General features: G+C 49.0%; 1 protein-coding gene and 1 pseudogene across 1 annotated transcript in view; one reads left to right on the forward strand and one right to left on the reverse strand.

The window, feature by feature from the left end:
* Nucleotides 1-22,746, reverse strand: part of LOC120848301 (sodium/hydrogen exchanger 10-like) — a 175,367-nt gene extending 152,621 nt beyond the window's left edge. The window contains exons 1-3 of the mRNA XM_040504496.1: nucleotides 22,422-22,746; nucleotides 5,727-5,870; nucleotides 2,366-2,476 (exon numbers count right to left, since the gene is read on the reverse strand). Of these exons, the coding sequence (XP_040360430.1) occupies nucleotides 2,366-2,476; nucleotides 5,727-5,870; nucleotides 22,422-22,746 (580 nt within the window). The remainder of the gene's footprint in view (nucleotides 1-2,365; nucleotides 2,477-5,726; nucleotides 5,871-22,421) is intronic.
* On the forward strand, nucleotides 9,346-12,796 carry LOC120848277 (annotated as a pseudogene).
* Nucleotides 22,747-23,653: the final 907 nt, after the last annotated feature.

Here is a 23,653-nt window from a genome sequence, read left to right on the forward strand (position 1 = left end):
GAGATTAACCCTCGTAACCCTCGTAACCCTCACGAGGGTTACGAGGGTTGCGGTTACGCCGACGCCGACGGCGACGCCGACGCCGACGCCGACGCCACTCAAGCCGGGAACGGGCCCCTAAGAGCTGCGCTCTAAAAAGTGAAAGCCGTTTACAACTTCCTGTAACGCCGAATTGGAGCGCAGCTCTTGAGGAGGAGGAGGGAAGGGTACTGAGGGGAGGGTATATTCCTTCTCCTCCCTCGTGATCATGCCTGCTAGTCCTCCTCCCCTCCTCCTCCTCCACCCCCTTCCTCTCCTTCACCGCCTCCTCGTCCTTCAAGCTCCTCCCCCCTCGCGGCGTCGGCGTAACCGCGCCCCTCCCCCTCCTCTTCCTCTCTCTCCTTCTCCTCCTCCTCTCCCTCCTTCTCCTCCTCCTCCACTTCTAGTATGGTCCGGGGGGGTCACGTGACCTCGGGGGGAGGGGGTCACATGACCTTGGGGGCGAGGAGGAGGAGGGGGGGAGGAGGAGGAGGGGGAGGAGGAGGGGGAGGCGGAGGAGGGGGAGGGGCGCGGTTACGCCGACGCCGCACAGGCTGGAAACGGGTCATGTGACCCCCTCCCCTGAGGTCACGTGACCCCCTCGGACCATACTAGATAATGAGAGGAAGAGGGGAGGAGGAGGGGAGGAGGAGGAGGAGGGGGAGGGGCGCGGTTACGCCGACGCCGACGCCGCACAGGCTGGAAACGGGTCATGTGACCCCCCCCAAGGTCACGTGACCCCCTCGGACCATACTAGATAATGAGGGAGGAGGGAAGGAGGAGAGGGAGGAGGAGGAGGGGGAGGGGCGCGGTTACGCCGACGCCGACGCCGACGCCGCTCAGGCTGGAAACGGGCCCCTAAGAGCTGCGCTCTAAAAGTGTACAGGACAAGCGCTAACTTTAAACTAGTTTTACTGAGGAAAACCAAGCATATATATACACACGACAGGAATAGCAGCACCACATAAAAGCTGACTATTGTGGTGCTGCTTTTCCTGTCGTGTGTATTTATATGCTTGTTTTTCCTGAGTAAAACTAGTTGAAAGTTTGCGCTTGTCCTGTATACTTCTTGTCCTTGTCTTTTTTTCGCGCTATTTTAAATGTTTAGCTAAGATGAACCAACTGGCCCAACAACGTAGCCTACTAAATACCCTTTGTGTTTTCATGGGCTGGACTAAATAAAGAGTGGCAGAAATGGCGTTTTCCCGAAGTCCAAGGTCGCGCAGTTCTTGCTCACGAGGGAGAGATAGTGCATTGAGAAAATGGAAAGGTGCCTTTTTGTTGCTGTTTGTACGAAGATAACTTGTTTGTTGTCAGTCGAAATACAGCCCTCATCAGAAGCTGGTCGCGCTGTTTCTTTTCTTGTTCTTTTCGTAGACGAGCGCCAGAAAATTGGGGAAAAACGAGAGGACGCTAAGTGTCGGCTTCCCGTCCCCTGCGTACGAAATATCTTTTAAAGCAGCTGTGTATGCGGACCAAGAAGGTCATTCAGTGCCTTGTTTATGGCGCCTCTTCGTCCGTTCAGCTTCAGAAGCATCCGGTTTCCGAAAAAGACGCCGGAGACGCAACCGCGACGCAAACATAAGACCAGACCGTGACTGGACTCAGGATTTCTCAATGGCGGTGGATGTTGGTGGCGCGTTCGTCGTCTTCGCTAAACGTGCTACAGACAGTGATTTTGTGTGCGTGTGGTGCACCTGCCTGGTTTTATTCATTGAACTACCGTACATTTCATGTATTTACCCAGCGGCATAATAAGTACTTCGAAAGATGTTATTTTGTTTTGCAACTGAGAACTTTGGTGGCCTCTTTTGTCCGATCACTTCTTTCTAGACCTGCTTGCGCCCGTGTTTGAGTAAGCGTTGATTATTTATGCCTTTTTGATTTGCAACATGAATGTAAAACTTGATGCTTGAAATAAATTTTCGATACCGTTTTAAATTGCATTTTTGGTCCTTGATTCACAGTCATTCTGACATCTAACGGGTTAAAGGGCTGAGGGTGTCTGAAAGACTGAAGCGTCTGAAGGGATCTTAACAGGTGAAGGGATTTGAACGTCTGATGTTTTTGTTGGGCTGAATGGTTTGAAGCGCTGAGAGGGTCCCTTAACACATTAGGGCTGAAGTGTCGTTTTCAATACGGCACTTTGAATGCATGGGTGGAATAGGACTCCAAAAAGAACAGTGGGAGACGAGTTTCTAGCGCCGTAGTTTATACGTATACCTGAAGATTCGATTCTTCCTTAAAATAAAGTATATAACACAATTGTCGTCTTTGTCTTTGAATATGTGAAGGATACTCACATTGAGAAATGTTCAACCGAGTAGAAGTATGCGCGACGCCTCACCTGGGAGGCGCAAGTTGTTTCCAAGAACCATGAAGCGGTAAACCATCCAGAGCACGCTCACACCGACCAAAGGTTCGCCCATGATGATCGTCTCCAGAATGTGGGACTTGGCTTGTGAAAAAGAGGAGTTCGCATGAAATAACAAAAGTCGAGCGTAAGTCACTCTTCGGATTGAAAAATTGCACGATCCAAAAGGAAGTTGTCGAAAAGGTGCCCACGCAACAAGACCCTCTGCAAACTACTTTTATGCTGCACTGACAGGATATTGGCAGCAGTACATCCTTTTTAAATCGCGCGTACTTGCTGACACTCGCTGTGCTTCGGGGGAGCGTGCTTGCTCGAGGCTTACAACACACCGAAGGGTTATTGAAGGTGGACAGCAGGCACTAGAGGAGGGCCAACTAAATCCCCACTCCTGTCGATCTCATTCTGACTAAATATGACACAAAATTGTTGCTGTGAGTGTAGTCACAAGCACTCCAAGTGCTATACTCCCTTCACCCTTAAGCTGAGACTAAAAGCTCCGGCTTCAGAACGAGCTTTCTGCCCTTGCTAGCACAAATGGGAAGGAGCAGGCACGCGCCACCAAAGCACTGCGGAAGCCATCATGTTCTTTCTGCCGCAGTGTCTAGTTTCAGCTAAAGTGTGAACGGAGTGTAGACCCTGCAGGCAGTAACTACTCTAAAGATCGGAAACAAGTTCCACCTTGCAGGTAAAGACGAGAACTATAGAAAGTGCAGAAAGAAGAGAATTGTTCTGCTAGAAAATCAAGAAACCTAAGCGGGTGAAAACTGAGGACAGAAAAGGAGACGAGAGAGCGCGGGGACGTCCGAACTCCGATTTATATGAAAGAAATTGTGTGTAGGTAGACGCAAATCTAGATGCCTTCGTCTTGACCGGTGTCCGAACACGTCTGAACGCCAACTCCAAACGCTGGACGCTGGCGTTCGGCGTCCAAGTGCGTTGGATGAGCAAGTAGAGACAGAGGCAGCGAGCTTTCCGTCTACCAACTCATCATTTCAAGCAGAGCTCGGTTCTAAGACTTCCCAGCACCATCTCGTCTCCTCCTGTTACCAGAGCCGTGTATAAAGAGAGTTTGGTCAATGGAAGGCGTGGGAAGAGCCAGGACGTGCGCCAGACGCAGCAAGAGGTCTTGACATGCTCTTTTGGCCAACCAGAAGCCGAAAAGAATCCCCTATGGCTGGTAGCGGGAAACAGTTTTAAGCATAGGTACTTGGTTTTAATAAGCGCGTTAGACTTAAATGTAGTAACCTTTACGGTTGGAAATAAGGTGCACGTGATGTTTCGATTATGATCATGCAGAAAGATGTAAGAAACGAATGTGCCACTCAACTCTGTTTTCCTCGAACAGCGTTTGACCGCTCGGACGGTAGATTGCCTGCCCTCGGCGCCAGGTGTACGTATTATGTTTATCGTGCTGCAACTGGCGCACTTCCACCGTGATTTTGGATGACCATGATTGAAACATCGCGTCCACCCTATTTTCAATCTTCGAGAGTTAGTCCGACACAGTTATTAAGTTTGTTTCTCGAGACCACTGCCAGGGTATTATTTCCGGCTTCTGCTTGGCCACATTCGAATTTGTGAAAACGCCCTGGAACACGATCAGCCGCATTCGGCCAATGGCGCCTCCTCATTTGCGTCGTATGCTTCCCAATGAATGGTTAAACTCTCCGTATATACGGCTCTACCACTGCCGTAATTTTTATCCGTATAGATCCTTCTGTTTACAAACGGGAAACGAAGGTTTTACAAACTTTTCTTTTAATCTTATGTGCTTGTATGTATATGCCATTTATTGTCTATTTTTGTTCCATGTTGACGCAAGTTTTGTAATATTGCTCACTTGTTTTTCATATCTCCGACAAAAATGCTAAATTTGCGTTCTTTCCTAGTTTTACTATTTTTTTTTTTTTTTGCGATGTAACGTTGCTACTGCTTGTATGGTTTCTCAGACACCCTCAAGCTGTCTTCGAGAACCTTTTTTTTTTTCTGGGCAGCCACAACAGCACTTTGAAAAAATAAATAAATAACATTGAATTTAACTGTCGCTTGCGTCCCCAGCGACTTGCGACCGCTCCCTCTTTCCAAGCCTTTCAAGCTTGTTTATGTCAGACGCACTAGAATGCAGAAATGATTCACGCACAACAAGGTTGGAAATTCAACGAGGGTCATCGGCTGTATAATTTTACGTCTTGGAGGAGGCAATTTGGTTCGCAACAATATTCGAAAAATGTGAACCTGTTGGACCCTAGGTCCCCGAGACAAGCATACCACTGCTTTTGTGGGCCTATATATGTACTTTGTTGGAAAAAGATACAATAAAATATTTTTTATTTATTATTTACAATCTCGCGCTTCTTCTTTATTTTTTGGCGTTCACCTGGAGAATTGGTGGTTAAATGTTTTATTAACATTTCAAGCGGCGATGTTGAGGTGGCTTTTGTTCCTTTTTTTGTGAACCGGATGTTCTCTGGGGCGTCAAAGACTGGGGCGCCGCCTGGTGGCATTAGCCATGAAAGGGTCTATGCATCAACGCGTGGCTCTGACATTATGCCGCTGCGGTGGTGTAGCAATGGGCAGTGAACTTGCGAAAACGCTCCACTTCACGCGAATCTTGTTTCTGCGCACGCACAGTGCACATACATCGTGCGGGGAACTGTGCGTTGGACCACACCTTGTGTGGGCTCGTTAGTGAATAGGGCGTTGGTCTATCTTTGGAGAAACGAAAGACTCTTGGCAGGTTCAATTTTAAGTGTTCGCGCCTGTGGCCTGTGGTTTGCTCGCTTTTCGGATCCATGAACACTCGAATGCTGGACTGAGCAGACCGCACGCAGGGCTGAGGATTTGTAATCATTGGAATGATGTATAGTTACACGCACTGTGAGTACGGCAGGAAGGAGCATGACTTGTCCCGCTTACACTGCCATACTGCCTACTCTCTACAACGCTTCTGTGTCTCGTGCACCTTCAGCTCGCACACGCCAGCAAATCATGGTGGAGGACATGGAACTCGGGCTGGAGTCTATAGTATCGTCTTCATTTGAAAATGCCCTACTCTAAACTTCTCAGAACTCCGATTAGCTGACGCGTCCTTGTTCAGTTTTGCAGTGAAGACTTCATTAGAGCAGTAACGTAACCAGGACGGAGACTTCTAGGGCTTCAGCTCATTCAAAATTCAACCCACTCTATAACATACACATGCATTTTGCCATTCTTTCCCCCCCCCTCTCCACACGCAAAGTCATGGACGTCCAAGCCACTTCAACCCCCCTCCTCCTCCCCTAAACAAAATTACTGGATACACCACTGCAGCAAAGTAGAGTAAGAAAATAGGTACCTGTGGAGAGGACCTTCAAGTCGGACACAAACATGGGTTCAGGACAGCAGGTCAGAAGGCTGACAAGGACCGTTTCCTTCAAAGTTCTGTGCTCCGCGTCGGATGTTCCAGATATGTAGAGCACAAACAGCATCGTGCTGAATGCTGAAAACGAAATCAAGACAACGAGAACAACTGTTTTGCTACAGTACAAACGTGTACAATTTGTTTCCGAATGGACGGCCCTCACAAGCCAGTTTGGCAACGCCAGCGCTGCCGGAGTGCATCGAAGGAACTGTAGCATTTCTGTAGATACAGCAATCAAAATGCAGCTGTACGCATGCAGAGCACAAGTCGGCATAAGCCGACTTGTGCACCGCAGCTTTCATGCTGTGGACTAAAGTTATGACAGCGTCATCATGCGCTGAACGCTTCGTGAGATTGGTCTTTTGTTATGACTTGAGGGGCTAGGCAAGGGTATTGAGTTAGAATATTTCTCAATTTACACTAGCTAGCTGGCATTACCGTGCTTCATATGCACTCGCACTCAACGCCACTGACGCGTTGTAGCTTGAATAATAAAAGCTGACTTATTTGCGTATCTCCTTCCCACTTCCTGATAATACAGTCATGAAAATCGCAGCATTGACGTATGCGTACAAATTACAGAATCGTGACGATATCTAAATAAGGCTAAAAGACTGGGCATGAACCATGCGTGAATACTGGATTTGGGATCGTGAAAAACGGACTACGGCTGGTTTACAATCCTGGCACATGAATTATGCTTGGGAGAAGAGCGTGTTGGTTTTGGTCATGGATGAAGAAAGAATAAAACAATTAAAACAGGGACAACACAACCACATCTTTCATAGATGTGGTTGTGTTGTCCCTGTTTTAATTGTTTTATTCTTTCTTCATCTATGAATTATGGCTCATGCACAATCAGCGTTCGGGTATTGGCCAAAGCGTCGAAAGATGTTCAGTATCGGGCATGGGTCCAATTGCTGATTTGAAGCCATCCAACCGCGATGAAGGCTTCAAGGAGGAAGAAAATGATGTTGGCAGGCATCAATTATATTAAGTAGTGTTGGCTGGACTTGTGCCGAGAAATGCAACACCAAGATCGTGGGTTCTATCCCAGGGGACCGAGCTCTGGTTTAGAACGCCAAATCATACCATAAGTAAGCGCAGAAATAATACTGCAACCGACCGAATTATTGCGAGCCCATAATGTTCTCGAAGTACGTAATTTTTATAATATCAAGGAAACAAATCCCACACTAATGTTATGCTACGGCAACAAGGTTGTAGCACACCGCCCTCTCGCTAAATCTAGAGTCCGCGTAACAATCCCGAAGCCACACTTCGCCGAATTCGCATGGATATTCAGGCCGCGAAAATAAAGTCGCAGAGCCGTCGGCGATGTTTGGGGCCAAAAGTGCAGCTGTTGTCGTGTCGGCCTTCTATTATTGTGTAAAAGCTCACTATGATGTCTACTGCAGGTTTAATTCTACCTTCCTCCACGAGAAGAAAGGTAGCATCTTGCCATTAATTTAGCCAGTGCTAGTTTAAGGACGCTATGATTTTAAGCTATCACCGTGATTTTTTTTTGATACGCCATCAAAGTTGTCTTAGCGTCAAGTCCAATTGTTTACATGTTTCGCATTAGGTCCGGTTGCAGCCAACGCTACGATTAAATCGAGCCAATCAAAGCGGCGCCATCAGTGCACCGTCAATTCGCTCGTTGTCTTTCGTTTGGTGTTTTGCCCTTTATAGCGTTTGACTATAAAGGGCCAAGCCAATCATGCCCAACAAAAAAGCGCGTGGTCACGCCACATTCCCTGCGCGTGATTGCTTTAGCCGGGGATAGCAGGCGCACAAGTGCGATGACCGCCGTAACGACGCACATTTGGCTATGCTTTATTCACTCCACCCAATCGTAGAATAAGCTGTGTTAAAATTTAATGCGAAGTGGAGTCCTGACTTTACGAGTAGCAACTATGAGAGGGTGCTATTCAAAATCTGCCCGCCCATTAACAAGAAGATTAAAAATAAGGGAAGACCTTGTACAGCTTTCTTTTTCCTCAGAACACAGTGATTACACAGGATCAGTAGACTGGATGTTTTACATCTCCCTCAATCGAGCGCGGGGCAAAGATGTGCGCGACTGCATTTTCAGCCGTCAGAGAGTTTTCGTGTTTAGGAGTAATATCTTGGTCATAAACGCGAACGTTCCACTTCCGGTGCTACTACCTCCCCGCCCCACCATCCCCCGGAAACCGCGCATTCTAATTGGCCAAAGCTGTTGATGGTGGGAACGTTCGCGAAAGATGAAAATCGCCCGTTTGACGTTACAGTCGCTTTTTCGAGTTCGGATCGGTACCACAAAGTAACGGATGACCGGGTATGAGTTGCCCGGCGCATAGTGGAAGTCGCGTCACTAGATTAACTGTGGCATTACTCGGCACATCCTATACTCAGTTTCACCGTTAGTGCGAGCTAGTGCGAGTGTAGGAGCCGCGACCTTCACTATACTTACGACCACGTCAACTGGAGCGCGACTACTGGGGACGCTAGCCCCAGATGCGGCCGATATAGTTTCGCGCCATCCACTAGATGGCGCCATTACTCAGCACTTCAAGGCATCCTAGAAACGCTTGGGCCAATGGGCATGTGCGTGGCCGGCGCGCTTAGTTCCTTAAAGCAACCACTTTGAAAAGGAAGACAGAAAAGACGTCAATGTCGAGGTAAGGCGATGCGAAGCGAGAGCAGCCAGGATACAGAACGTCGTACCCAAAATTCATCGGGCGCGCGCTAGGTCACAGGGGTAGAACTGCAATAGGCCTATTGATATGAGGGTAGGCAATGGATAAAAACAACGAGCTTGAGTCTTACCTCAGAGCGGTAAACCGGAACCCACTGCCTGGAGCGGAAATGGCACCCCCTTGGTTGCCGCCATCTTGCCTAATTGCCACATTAGTGATCACGTGACGTTAAGATGGCTGCGCCCAAAGGTGGGCCAGATAAGATTGGCCAGATCGCGGTCAGCAGATGGGCACTCTGGGGCTGCGTTCCAATCTTAGTCGAATGAAGCCGAGTTCGTCCGGCGGATCACGTCACGTGACAAGACAGATACAGCAATGCTGGACGCGGGTGAGTTTTTGAACTCAACGGGTACGAGAACTTCACCCAGGAGTGAGATAGAAGCAGCGTTCGATTTACTTCCCCCTCCTGCTGCCTGCACCGGTGCAGAAAAGTGTGGGGCGGTGTACTTCTGGTCATATCTCAATACATATACCGGAAGTAGACTGCACTACACTTTTCTGCACCGGCGCAGACAACCTGCGCCGGTGCAACGCCTCCTCTATTTTAGATGCCTGTCAGACGAGCGCTTTCCGCCCGATCGGACCCTTTCCCTTTACCCTTTCCACTTCGCTAGAGATTGCCGCTCGCGGCGCTGGCAGCTGACCACACAACTACGCACGCGGTGCGCTTAGTTTGGGTACGCGTGATGGTGGCTGGCAGCATCGCGACGAGTTACGTCAACGGTGCAGATCCTTTCTAGTGTCGACCTCACTACCACCGTCGCGTGATCTATTTCTGTTTCCCTCCGTGTTTGCAGTGAATCGCTTTCATCATGCGGTACTGTTGTGTGCCGCTGTGCACGTCAAGTGCAAGAAAGGAAGAACCCACCGTTTCGTTTCACGAGGTTCCGACTGACGTCGTGTTGCGACAAAAGTGGATCAAGCTGATATCACGGAAGGACTGGGAGCCGAACACCACATCGAACTACTCCGTCGTCTGCAGCAAGCATTTTGTGTCTTCAGACTTCAAGAAGAACACTAAAATTCGCCAGCTGAAGAAAGGAGCGGTGCCCAGCGTGTTTGCGGGCTATCCATCCTACATGTGTTCTGCGCCTCCAAAACAACGTCGAGATAAACGTAGTCGCAAGCGCGCACTGCAGCCCGGTGATGACAAGAACAGGACTGTGAAGAAAATGTGAAAAACAACTGCAGACACAGGTGACGTGCACCTCGTCGACTGCACTGTGGAGTCTGTCAGAGCTTCTGTTTGCGACGAACATGTGCAACTAACCGTCATATCGGCCTGCGTTAGTCCAGCCCCCACCAGCAGCAAAGCAAGCATGAGTCCAACACCTGTAAGTCACATCGCTGGCGGAGACGAATCGATCCCGAAGCGTACTGCAGCACCTAGTAGCAACAGCAGTGCAATGATTGGCGCGCGATCATTTGCGAAACGAGCGTTTGCAACACAGACAGAGAAGACCAGGACCAGTGCAAGCGGTTTCGTGGAACGTAGGAAAGGGAGTGCTAAGGAGCAAGCGCTTCGACTATAGATCTCAAGACTGAAGGAAACAGTGGACAGATATAAGGAGGAGCTACGAAAGCTGAAAGAAGACTGCAATGTCAGTACTTTCCTGGACGTTGTTGCCGGTGCCGAACAAAAGAATGTCTGGGCTGTGTTCCTTCTTGACCAGATAACCAACTACGACAGCAAACGACCGACATGGTCTGAGACAACTGTGCGATATTGCATTATTTTCGGGAGCATGTCAACAAAAACATCCGAGCACATCCGGTGTGAACAGCTGCTCCGTCTACCGTGCCGGAACACCTTGCAGAAATACATTGGGATCGCATCTGGCGAAGTCGGCTTCAGCTCTTTGGTTCGATGTACACTGGAGACGGAGCTTCAAAGCCTAGTCGCACCTCAGTCAAGACTGTGCAGCTTGGTGGTTGACGAGATGCACATCAAGCAAAAACTGGAGTACAACAAACAGCGAGACTTGTTGGTGACGTCAACATGAGCCTGGATTTAGACCACCTGACGCAAGCTGAGAACAACAGCATACTAGCAAACTCATTGCTTTGCTTTCTGCTCTGTGGTTTGGTAGCACGCTTCAAGATAACCGTCGGGTATTTTTTTACGAAGGCCTGCACGGGACAGAACTTGCGGAGACCATTGTTCACGTCATCAAAAAGACCGAAGAACTTGGTTTTGAGATAGTTCGACTGGTAACGGACAATCACAAAATAAATGTTGCTGCCATGGACATTCTTTGCAAAGGGCAGGCGGCAACATCTGCTCCGCATCCAGCTGATTCTTCAAGGATCATTTTCCTTGCTTTCGACCAGTGTCATATTATAAAAAATGTGAGGTCGTAGTTTTTTGCGAAGAGCATGGGCGGGCAAAAGGAGATATCAGCCGCACCTTTGAAAGAACTGTGAAAGATGCAGCAAGGATCCACGGTAAAGCCGATCAGGTTTCATCATTCATCATTTATTTTCCCTGAGGGCCCGTGGGGCATTATACAAGGGGGTGGCAATAGAACAAAAACAAATAGAACAGTAAACACAATTATAACACTGTAAGCTAGCTAGGTAGGTTAGATAAAGAGAGGGTAATGGCTTCAACAAATTTAGTAGTATCATTAATACAAACGATGTTATGAGGTAGTGAATTCCAATCCTCGATGGCCAATGGTAGTGTGGAGGTCTGGTGAGAAACAGTTGATGATCGAATTGGACGTAATTTACATAGGTGATCTAGACGCGGGAAAATACGATGGGGAGGTGATAGCAGTGATTCTTTGAGGTGGCTATTGTGATAGAAAATTCGATGGAGGAGAGAAAGCCGTGATACTCGGCGGCGAAGGGAAAATGAATGAAGGTTAGCTGATTGGCGTAATCCTGATATGCTGGTATATGGTGAGTAGTTGTTATAAATAAAACGAAGGGCTCTCTTTTGGACGGATTCTACATTATTTGCAAGGTAGGACTGCCATGGAGACCATATAGATGAGGCGTATTCTAATTTCGATCTTATAAGAGTAGTATACGCAAGTCGTTTTTCGTGTGGTTTCTCACACGAAAGCACTTATATCCTTCAAACATAGAAAAAATGAGCGTGAGGCCTGCTGTGCAGATCTTCTCCCCGCCTGTGACAGCTGCCTTGCAATACATGAAGGACCAAGCTGGTCACACGTGTGATCTGCTCTTGCATCGGTTCGTCCAACTGTGGATTTCGTGCTGATGATGCACAAGTGGTTTGCAGTCATGGACGTGAGCAACAGCCAACAACACATCCACAAGAATGACCCGGACACTCGCCATTTCAGTGACATCGATGATGCGAGGTTGATCTGGCTTGAAACCACGTTTCTCGACTACCTTACTAAGTTGAAGAGTAACAGTCATCCTGACAACTTCTTGAGCAAAGAGACCGATCATGCACTGATCCTGACAACACGCTCCATTGTCGAGTGCATTCGTTTTCTTAACAAAAAGAAGTTTAACTTCGTGCTGACTCGCAAATTTTCGAGTGACCCCATCGAGGCTCTGTTTGGTTTCCTTCGAAGGACGGCAGGCTGCAACGATGCAATGGACATGAAGAGTTTGCTCTGTGGGCTAGAAAAGATGTTGAAGACGGGCATTGTTTCCTCATCCGCGGAAAGCAACGTTAACTGCTCAGCATCATTCTGCAGCATCTCAGGAGCCTCCAGCGACAAGACCGTATATGACAGCCATCCGAGCAAGGGATTTTTCGTACCGGCAGCAGAGCAAAGGCTGCGAGAAATGTGCTGGACACCAGGTCAGTCGCTGCCCAACCCCGAGGTTGCAGCCATTGCCTTTTTTGGAGGCTACCTGGCTCGCGTGATGACAGAAAAGATGAACTGCCAGGACCCTGCCGAACTTGTGGAGAAGGCGAAGGGGAACGCGCCTGTGGACGGACTTATCGCGTATCAGGACGGGGGGGACTGAAATACCTCACGAAAGAGCTGGTTTCTCTGCTGATGGGCCTCAAGAGATTTCATGCTATTTCACAGGAAGGCCATTGAAAAGCCACTGGAAACCAGCGTGAAACATGCTGTTAGTGTTCTCATGGACATCTCCATCTTAGTGTGTAGAAACCGAGACGCAGGCCATAGGAAGGTGTTCCTGGAGCTCTTGTGCCGAAAGTTCATTAAACCACTGCTCAGCAATCATGCGCTGAATGTCACGGACAAGAACTCCATCGTGAAGCTGTACGGGAAGAACCCACTGTCGCGTAAATTGCAGAAATTGTAGGTGCATGTAAATATTGTGCAGAAGATATAACTAGTTCCTTGTGTATGTTGTAAATAAACATTTCCATTCAATAATACTATATTTCAGTGGTGATAACAATTTCATTCCCTTACATTATCATGCTTTGTACAAAAGAAATAGTTAAGCTTGAAGCAACACCTTTGACCCTGTGTAAAAGTTTGTTCCTAGTAATTTAGTGCTGTGTTAAAATGTTTACTTTCCTTCTCGGCAGCTACGGCTGCCGCTCTACGGCGGCTTACAGCTTACACTTGTATCTGCAAACCCCCCCCCAAAAATGAAATTTATTAAGGGGAGTCTCTCTCTCACGATAATGATTGGGGAGTCAAGGTAAGTTTACTACAGATCATCGTATATTAAAGAAGTTCCACTCGGCCAATTAGCGAGATAGAAATCCCTCTTAAATTGTGAGAACGGACGTCGACATGAGCAATGAAAGCGGGCGAGCGCGCGGCCGGCCCGGCCGTCGCGCACATTTTCGGAGTGGCGGGAGGGAGCACCACGTAGCGGTAAACGCGAGAACCAAGGCGTCCGGGGCTCCTATTGTTAAGCGAGCGACCTGCCAGGCATCTAAAAATAGAGAAGGCGTTGGCCGGTGCAAGTAAATCGAACGCCGCTTCTATCTCACTCCTGGGTAAAGTTGTCGTACCCGTTGCGTTCGAAAACCTTCCCGCGTCCAACGTTGCTGCATCTGTCTTGTGACGTGACTTGGTCCGCCGGAATAACTCGGGGCCATTCGAGTAAGATTCGAACGCAGCCCCAGAGTGGCCCATCTACTGACCGCGATCTGGCCAATCTGATCTGGCCTACCTCTGGGCGTAACCATCTTAACGTCACGCGATCACTACTGTGGCAAACAGGCAAGATGGCGGCAACCGGGCGGGGGGGGGGGGGGGGCATTTTTGGCCGCTGGTTTACCGCTCTAAGTTTACTCAAGCTCGTTGCATCAAAAGGACCTTTACAGAGCGCCACGCAGTCGAGTAACGAAACGCTGCTGCCGCGGGTTGTAATACAAGGCGCGCGCTGACACACCCTTCTGTGGGCAGGTCAGGATTACGTCACCCAGTGGGCACCGCTTCTAGAACGCGTGCCTTGCCTTTCGCCAGGCTCTGGCTGCGCGTGAGATGAGGTGCTATTGGCGACGTGAGCGATCGAAAGCGTCGCTGTGCTCGGCCTGTTAGGATTGGCCGAATGCCGACAATGACGTCAGCAAAGGATTTCTCATCGACGGAAATAAGAGGAATGTGAGAACTTCAATTTTGACGGTGTTGGCAGTGTTGCTTTGAGAGCGTTAGGATTTCAGGCTTCCCCCATGCCCATTACAAACACCATCGAACTTGTTGTTCAGAAGGTAATGACGTCACGAAAGGTAACCGAACGAGGGCGCCACCGAAACATCTCGCCGCTAATAGGAGACAAAAATGACTCAATTAAGATGATGAGCCTTAAATGGGCGATGTAACAATTTCAAAGCGCAGCTATGAAGCGCCCGTTTCCGCGTTTCGCGGCGACGCCGTCGCCGTAGGTGTCGGCGTTACCGCGATAAATTTAGAGGGAAAGTTGACGTCACGCGACCTCAACACGAGTTTAATACCCCGCTAAATTTAGTGGGGAACTGAATTGCTGTTGAGGTCACGTGACGTCAGTTTCCCGCTAAATCCAGGAGAGAAACTTCATTTGTTCATAGGCGACGTGACACCAAGTCATGTGGTGTCATTTTCCCCGCTTAATATAGCGGGGAACTCAATTGGTGTTGAGGTAACGTGGCATCAATTTTCAGCTAAATTTTGTGGCGAAAGTGTGGGAGCAGAGGAGGAGGAGGAGGAAGGTATTAGGGGAGGAGGAGGAGAGGAAATGGGGGATGAAAGGAGGACGAGGATGGGAGGTGGAGAAGGAGGGGAGGAGGGGAGGAGGAGGAGAAAAGAAGGAGAGGAGGAGGACGGGATTAGGAGATGAGGAGGGGAGGAGGTGAAGGAAAGGAGGAGGGGCATACCCTCCCCTCCCTACACTCCCGTCCTCCTCCTCAAGAGCTGCGCTCTATTTTTGCATTATAGAGATTTGTAAATGTCTAATTTTTTGACAGCGCAGCTCTTACGCGCCCGTTTCTGAGTTTCGTGGCGTCAGTGTCGCCGTCGGCGTCTGTGTAACCGCACCGCTAAATTTAGCGGGAGTTTGAATTGGTGTTGAGATCACGTGACTGATGTCACACAATTTTTCGTCGCGTCAACCATGAAAAAATTCAGTTTCTCCGCTAGATTTAGCGGGAAAATTGAGGTCGCGTGATTTCAACACCAATCTGAATTGTTTGGAGGAGGAGGAGGGGCATACCCTCTCCTCGTCCTCCTCAAGAGTTGCACTACAATTTCAAAATACAGAGATTTATGAACGTTTTCATTTTTGTATTATCAGTTAATACCTCTTAGAATTATTCGAGGGACGACGAACCGCTTGTCCTAACGGAGGTGTTTTTCCTAGGTTCGCTGACACATATTTATAACGCCAAGTTCAAAAAAAAAAAAAAAAATCACGTCCCGGTAAAGTGCTTCATGGAAGAAGGGGGACCATCCGTCACACTCCCACCGTCAATTTTGAATTCATGAGAGTTCAGTTTGGTGAATCTGGAATCCGAGAATATGCATACCTTGCTAAGCCTAGCGTCTGGAGTACGAAGCACGAAAGCTGAGGCAGCCGCTACAGGGAGAACCACGACCACGGAGGGCCCATCGACGGTAGCCATTCAAATTTTATTGGACCACAAAACCCTCGGCAAATTGAACGAAATTGGAGTTGCGAGGGACGATTTCCGAAGGCTCATATTAAGCTTCCTCACCTGCCTCGCTTCCGCACAGCAAGGAAAAGGCGCGCAACAAGCCGCAGCAGAAAAGGTGAGCTCAAGCCTTGGACAAGAATATTCCACGCTAGCTCAAGCAGCACAATTGCCAAAGATCCCGCTAAAGAGCCAGAATGCTAAACCTAACGGGACTGAAGCCGCTCCCTTGGTGAACAATATGGAGGAAAACTCGAGGACAAAGGTCCAGAACAGGCGTCGCCGTAAACGCTCGCAGACGTGAATCGAAGAACAAGAGAAGAAAGCCGCTGCGATGTCCATGAGCGAGAGGCCAGAGAGTAAAACTACCAAGGCCATGGCCCTTAAGCCGGTGTGTGAGGAAGCAGTAAATGGCTCCAAAACCAGGGACATCAGGCAAGTCGTGGAAACAGCAGGAATTGAAAGCCAAGATGATTTCCAAATGCAGTGTCAGACAAAGACCAACATTATTACGCTCACTGCGAACGAAGAAGTTACGGCAGTAAAGCTGCTACTGCTTAAGACAATAGAGAAGCACGGCAAGCATTATACAGTTGGCCCCTACAAAACATGGAGATGAACCAGGTCCGCGGTGTTATATACTTCCCGGGGGACGACAGTGAAGAGGCACCATTGATGCTGCTCACAGACTTGAAAAGTGACAAAACAAGGATTATTGCTGCCCGACTCATTGGTAAAGGCACAAGTGCGATGTTAGTTTCTTTCGAAGGTAAGAAACTGCCCAAGAAGGTCATCGTCTGCCAAGCAATCTTGAGCGTGAAAGAATACCGCCCGCGCCCAATCGTGTACTTTAGTTGCCACGAGCTCGGAAAGGCGGATTTCTGCCCTCGCAAGGAACAGATGTGCAGTCAGTGCGGGAACGTACACGACGAAGGAATGGGCGGGTGCCACCGGGAACCCAAATGTCGTAACTGCGACCACCTAAATCTGGCCGCTAGTAACGACTATCTAAAAAGAATTCCAGACAAAAAGAAGACGACACCCAAAACCTCCGGCGCAGCGCAAACAAAGCTGCGCTGCAGCAGCCAAGAGCATCACGGAGCGACGCAAGGCATCGGGGAAAAACGATCAAGATGAGCTTCTCACATGGATACCGGAATGGGCAAAAACTTCCCAACGACAACAATCAAGCCAGCAGGCATCAGACTTTAACACCGAAAAGAGATGAATAAGCTCATAATGGACGTACACATCGGCTTCTAGATGATCCTTGAAGCCATCGGAGAGATCAAGAAGGAGCTGGCATTGCTGCGACATGAGAAGTAACCCTCATAGCAGTACAAGACAAGCCAACACGGAACAGATCCGCATTTTCCAATAGAATCGGTTATCAAGAAGGAGGTGGCATTGCTGCAACATTGGAAGTAATCCCCATAGTAGTGCAAGACAGCCCAACACGGAACAGATCCGCATTGATTCATAGAATTGGTGCACGTTTTGAACCAAAAGTACAGAGCTGCGGTTGAGATTCGAAAGACAGCCACCGCCAGATGTACACATTCTTCAAGAAACACGAACCCCCAACCTAACGTTCCCCTGCTATAGCTTCTATATGAACCCGACCAGAGGAACAACCCCAAGACCGAGCGAGAGGAACCCAGAGACAAAGAAAGGCTGGGCAACAGTACCAGTCCTGCGGCACATACAAACAGGCCCAGTTCAACACGGCGTCACTTCGCACTGGCAACCAAGACGTGGTAGCCGTAAAGCTGAGTCACATACGGAAGAGGATGACTTCAGTCTCCGTCTATATAAGGCCAGAAACGTCAACGAAAGATGAAAAGGAAGCAACACCGTGAATAGGCGAACTTGTCAATCTAGTCGAAGGGGACCCGGTTGTCATAACCGGGGACTTCAACGCTCGACACAAAGATTGGGGTACTCTAAGAGCACGAGAAAAGGCCGTCAAACTAAACACGCAATGCAAACTGCGGGTTTTACACTTCTCATCAAGCCGGGAGCCAAGACAAGGATTAGATTGCACAGAAGGCGAAAGGTGGGATCTGGGGGAACAGGAGAGCACGATGAAGCGGGGTAATGATGAAGTAGCCTTCTACCTGGCAAGGGTGGGGACGAAAGCGTCATCAGAGAAAACGCAATATATGATGGTCGCTCGCCCTAGGAACCGCAGTAAAGGTATATCAAGCTCAGTACGGCTAGAAGTGAATGGACAAGAAATTGGCGGCAAACAGCTACGTATCAGAATCCTTGGAGTCACCTTCGAGCAGACGGCAAGGACTAGATGGATCTCGGAGTTGAAAAAAGCGTGGGCTCGGGGTCTCAAGCTCACGAAGAAAACAAAAGGTCAGTCCTGAGGAGATGATGAGAAGGCTCTGCGTATCTTCACGGTGGCCCTTATCTCGTAGCGAGTACTGTACAGATGCAACTGGCTGAAACTCAACCAGAGGAAGTTGAAGACACTCGTGAGACTTAACAACCGATCCAGGCGAGTAGTCATGGTCCTTCCCACGTACACGCCACTCGCAATGCTAGAAAAGGAAGCACAAATGAATTACATAAAAGACCGGGCCGAATCCCAAGCAATCGCCCAGTTTCATAGGCTAGAGAGCACTAAACATGGGCGTACATTCCTGCAAGACCTGGGATAAGAGACAAGGAACAAGCCGCCATTGGGAGAGGTGTTACCTCCGTGGCGGGAAAAGGTAATAACGGATCATCGGCCTCTACCTCAAGTTCACAGCTGAGGGAAGAGGGCTAGAGCCGCGAAGATGCAGGCGGCACGGTGCGAAGCACATGCTCCAAACGAAGAAATACGGTACACGGACGCCGCAAAAAACGGTGATAAAGTGACATCAGCCTTGCATGATGCAAGGAGAGGGAGGTCAGAAACCCAATCACTACCGTCGGGCACGACGGTGAGGGAGGCCGAATTGAGAGCAACAGAGCACGGCGGTTGCGCCCGCCAGAAGTTTTAGAGACTCGCAAGCTGCGATGAACGCAATACGCAGTAGCAGACCAAGGGGCCGGACAAGAAAAAAGATCAAGAAAGTGGTGACGAAGCTTCGCATAGGGGGAACTGATCTGCGCATCACATGGCTTCCCGAACACAGCGAAATCCCAGGAGATGAAGGATACACAGAACAACAGGGGGAGAAATATTTCACTGCTCGGCGACTGGTCCGACCTCCTATTCTCAAACGAATAACACGGTAGAAATCGAGGAACAGACTGGAACTTGCCAGGAAGGTGAGGAAGGCCTACCTCCAAAGGTTTCTACCGTCACAAGACGACAACATACTAACGACTTAAATCAGATGGGAAGCTGTCCGAGTCTGACGGATCAGGACCGGAACATCATTCACACCGGCCAAACAAGCGAGCTTAGGGCTCGCCGACCCCGAGGTCTCCAGATGCAAGGCCTGTGCCGGCAACAACAGGGCCACATTACGCCCTTTTTCTGTAACTGTGCTAGCCTGGAACGGCTGAAGAAAAAGGCGATCCAGTCTTTTCGGGAAGAAAAAAACCCGGCGACGCTGAGGGAGTGGTGCCGACCCCAGGGAACACTTCAGAACAGGAAAGCGGCCCTCGATTTTCTGATAAGCTCCATCAGGGAGACAGGGAGCCATCATTGCATTTAACTCTTTCACATCATGCCCCCTCCACCTCTAAAGCTATCTCAGGTTACCCCACAAAGAACGGCGAACCACTCATCTCACAACTGAACGTAATTCAGCAAAAGCAACTTAGAATTATTCCTTGATATTCATGACCTACGAAGAAAACTTTATTTTAGAGCGCAGCGCTTGGGCGCCCGTTTTTGTGTTTCGTGGCGTCACCGTGGGCTTAGCCGCGCTAAATTTAGCGGGAAAAATGACATCACGTGACCTCAACATCAATTCAATTCGCTGCTAAATGTAGCGGTAGAATTGATGTCATGTAACCTTAACACCAATTCAACTCCCAGCTAAATATAGCGGGGAATTGACGTCACGTTACCTCAGCCGCAATTCAATTCCCGCAAATCTAGTGGAGAAACTGAATTTGTTCATAGGTGAGGTGACACGAAGTCATGTGACGTCCTTTTCCCCACTAGCTTTAGCGGGGAATTTGAAAAGGTGTTTGAGGTCACGTGGCGTCAATTTTCCAGCTAAATTTAGCTGGAGGAGTAGGAGGAGGAGTGGAGTGGAGGAGGAGTAAAGGAGGAGGAGAGGGAGAAAGGGGAGGAGGAGGGGCATACCCTCCCCTCCCAGTCCTCAAGAGCTGCGCTCCAACTTCGCATTATAAAGATTTTTAAACGTCCTTAATTTTGTTTTCTCTCGCAATGGTAGTCGCAGAAACAACATTGGGAAAAACAAACCGTTAATCCCTCAACTCAGCGACAGAATAAGCGGCGACGTTATCTGAAGCCCATTAAAGGACGCCAATAATTAACATATTCACGCTCTGGGGTTGGCGAAGTTCCGGACGGGCTCAGTTCTAAGAATTGTAAGCTTCGGCAGTTCCCGTTGTCACAGTCACTAGGCACGAACCGCTACCCGAAGATGACCTTGTGACGTCGGTGGTCGATGGTTAGATTGTGTGTATATAAGACTTTGAGGAAATAAACGCAGTGGCTGAGTTTGAGACGTTCTTTTCCCCTGTCTTTCTTCTTCGACTCCGTTTCCTTGCTTTTACCAGAGTCTCGGGTTCTCTACATTATGATCAACATCCACCTGCTCGCCTGCGCACTCACAGTTTTTTCATTGCTCCTTTGCAACGTCGTCTGCTCGCAACGTCGCCTGCGTCTGTCTTACCTTTCCTGCGACTTTCGGAGGTCGAGCGAGCTCGACTTCGCCTTCCAGAGAGGGCAGACGAAATAACTCGAGCGTTACGTTGCTTTTGTCTAACAACTAGCAGACGCGCATCAAGGAGAGAAGTCATAGGACTCACTGGCAAGGTGTACCGAGGCACCGAGGTTTGTTTGCTAAGAACCGAGAGCGAGGGTGGTTAGTGTCCGCAAGTTCCGTCCCAAATTACTTTTCCCCTCCTTTTGTGTGCGGCGAGACTCCTCACTCTTTAACGGCGTCGGCAGGTCGGTGCAGTTAACGTCGTCTGCTTTACGTCTGCTAGTCAAAGCGATGGCTGCTTTACCTTTCCTGCGTCTGTCGGAGGTTCACTACTTTTTTACCGGCGAGAGTCACCGTTGCCTCGGAAAACATGGAGATGAAAAGAGGACGAGATTGACCTCTTAATCTAAAATTGAGGTCAGCGATCAAAGTATAAGACGGGAAGGGTTCACAAGGGTCGCGCAGGCATATTCCATTCAGCACGCCAGCCGGTCGTGGGCAGACGGTCGCCGAGTTGGAGTGCCTGCTAGGCCTCTCTGCCGTGCTCGCTTGGTCGTTGTCGGTGGAATCGTGGCCGTTGGAGCTTTTCCCGGGTGTTTGTGTATCCAGCGTTCTTGTTCGTCGTGGTCTGTTTCATGTAGTTTTACTTTTTTCTTGCTACTTGAAGTTGGGACGCGTGAGAAGCGCACTTAAAAAAATAAACGTCCGTTGGTCGTCGCGACCGCGACGCTGTCGGCCATGCTGATTTGATCGTAAGAAGTGCGTAAGACAGCTTCGGAGCTGTTGTAGGATTTCGTCATAACCTGCGCAAAACTTACGAAAATTTCGTTTCGTGGATACGAATTTGTTCTCCAGTTTTGTCTTACGCATATTTTTGGCATAAGATCGTTTTGTGAACTTGGCCTCTGCACTTTCGAAAGCCTCAGGAAAGGTAAGACAGACGCAGACGACGTTGCGAACAGACGGCGTTGCAAAGAAGCAGACGACGCTCAGACAGGGGGTCGCGATCTGCCAATCAGGGCTCAGGGTTCTGACGTCACCGCTACCCCCTGCGCAAGGAGCAGACGAACTTGCCCTCCGCATATCGATGCATTGTTTGTCACGAGCCCAAATCGAATGTCCACACAAAGCTCCGGTCCACTGTACGATCCGCATTTAGATATTGTCACAGGAGGGATCGCAAAGCTTGTTGACGCAATTTCTGGGATTGCATTGCTGGTGTTTCCTCCTCAACTACGTCATCAGGTTTTTCGAAAGAGAGGCTGAAAGAGAACATCCGACATTATCCTTCAAATTTCAAGGCGACATAGACGCCTCCTGGTCAAAGGCGTTACGTTCGGGAATTCTTGAGTTTCACCGCTGTCAGTAAGGTTGTGCAAAGCGAGGAACACTCCTACCAAATATCGTTGCACGGCCCCTTTACTCTGTCACCAATTATAAGAAAAGGATTGGTTCTAATCAGTGCTCGGTCTAGGAGAAGTAACGCATGCGCGTACCTTTGAGGGCATTGACAAGAAAGTTGCCCCGGAGATTAGCCAAACGTCGCTCCTTCTCCTTCTGCGTCCCCTGGCTAATCCAGTACGGTCATAATCAGCCCTTTGGCGCTTTGGTTCAATATTTTCAGTGCCCTCCTTACGCTTTCAAAATATGGCGATGTCTTTGACACATCTAGCGATGCTTTTGATTTGAGGACCAGAATTTTAAAGGGGAATGATTTCAAGACATCTCACTGACATGGATAGCGAGCTTTATAACAGCATGTGCAAAAGCTTCTCGTAGAGGAAGAGCTAGCGCCGATATCAAACTACGTTGTAAATTGGCCCCTGACAAAACGCCTTTCGTTGCGTACGCTAAGCATTGCGTACGATATTTTAAAACACGAAAATATTTTATAATGTTGTTGTCCCCGCGTGATTTGTTCTCGACGTAGCCACTAATGGCTCGAAGGTTATATTGCCTCGTAGCTATTCGACAGAATCACCGGCGCTCTCACCAAGGCCTCCAACGCCGAGCAGCAAGCACTGCCTGAAGCACTGCCAGAAGAGCTGGTAGCGGAGGTTGAAGGCGGCGGTGAACATGACGACCGGCATGTACAGGAAGAGCAGCTCGCTGACGTGGGCGTCGGTCACCGGCAGCAGCTTCTCCTTGAGATCGTATTTTGCCGCCAAGCGTCCGACCATGTACCCGATCAGCGCCACGACGGCCACGATAGGCACGTTCACCAGGCGCTTCGCGGCGCGGCACAGGCCTGACGGAATCGTCGTCAACGTTAACCAGGACCACGGGAAAGGAGGGAAGGAAGCAAAATTGAGTGCCATGACTAAAGTTGTGCGCAGAGTAGATTTCATCAAATTGAAGCCACAAATATGGTGACGGCATCGGGGTGAGGCACAGAACGTTGTGGGGGCCTTTATTGTTATGCGTTCAAAGAATGACTACGAGAATGTCTTACAAAAAGATCAATCACCTTTGTAGTTATTATATAGAAAGTGATAAATTAAACCGAAGTGAGGTAAAAAAGGTAGCGACGCAATTGAGGTGAGTCTCAGGACGTTCTCGGACCGTTTGTGAAAGACGTCCAAATCATGTCTTCGAGCAAACGCTTTGCAAATGTAAAACAAAACAAAAAAAAAAGTTATACGATTTTTTTGCGCTTGCGGGGCATTAATAGCGAAATATAGGTCCATGTAGTCAATGTTTAGAGATTTATGACGACACTGAGAGCAAATCTGTGACGTTCTTATGTCTGTTTTAACTGTCTTTGAAAGAACGCCTCCAAACAGACGTAAAGCTAAATCTAAAAAGAAAAGAAGTTTGAGATCAAGGTGCAGCGGAGGACGCTGTTATCCTGCCCTGCATTCGACGTTTCGTAAGGACGTTGCACAGATGTTGATGAAACCTCTACCAAAGACATCATCGACGTCGACGCAGACATTATTTTGATGTCCTGGCGGCGTCCTGTGCTACCTGGGATAGTGCTGCGTCCTTTGCATCCTCAACACCTTGCGATATCAGCTCTGCTTGCGTAGTGAAAAGCTGCAGCTCAATTAGCACAAAGTGGCCCCTGAAACTCGCAGCCAACGTGGGTCCTACGTCGGTTGTGCAAGTCATACCCCAGTGGGGCCTACTGGGGAAGCTATCTGGGCTGCCCTAGTGAGGCCCACAGGTAGCCTAGGTGGACAGCCAACAAGTGCGTCCTTCATGAGATTCAAAGTGTTCCTACGT

This window comes from Ixodes scapularis, unplaced genomic scaffold (assembly GCF_016920785.2).
Source record: "Ixodes scapularis isolate PalLabHiFi unplaced genomic scaffold, ASM1692078v2 PGA_scaffold4__175_contigs__length_147842914, whole genome shotgun sequence".
Taxonomy (NCBI): Eukaryota; Metazoa; Arthropoda; class Arachnida; order Ixodida; family Ixodidae; genus Ixodes; species Ixodes scapularis.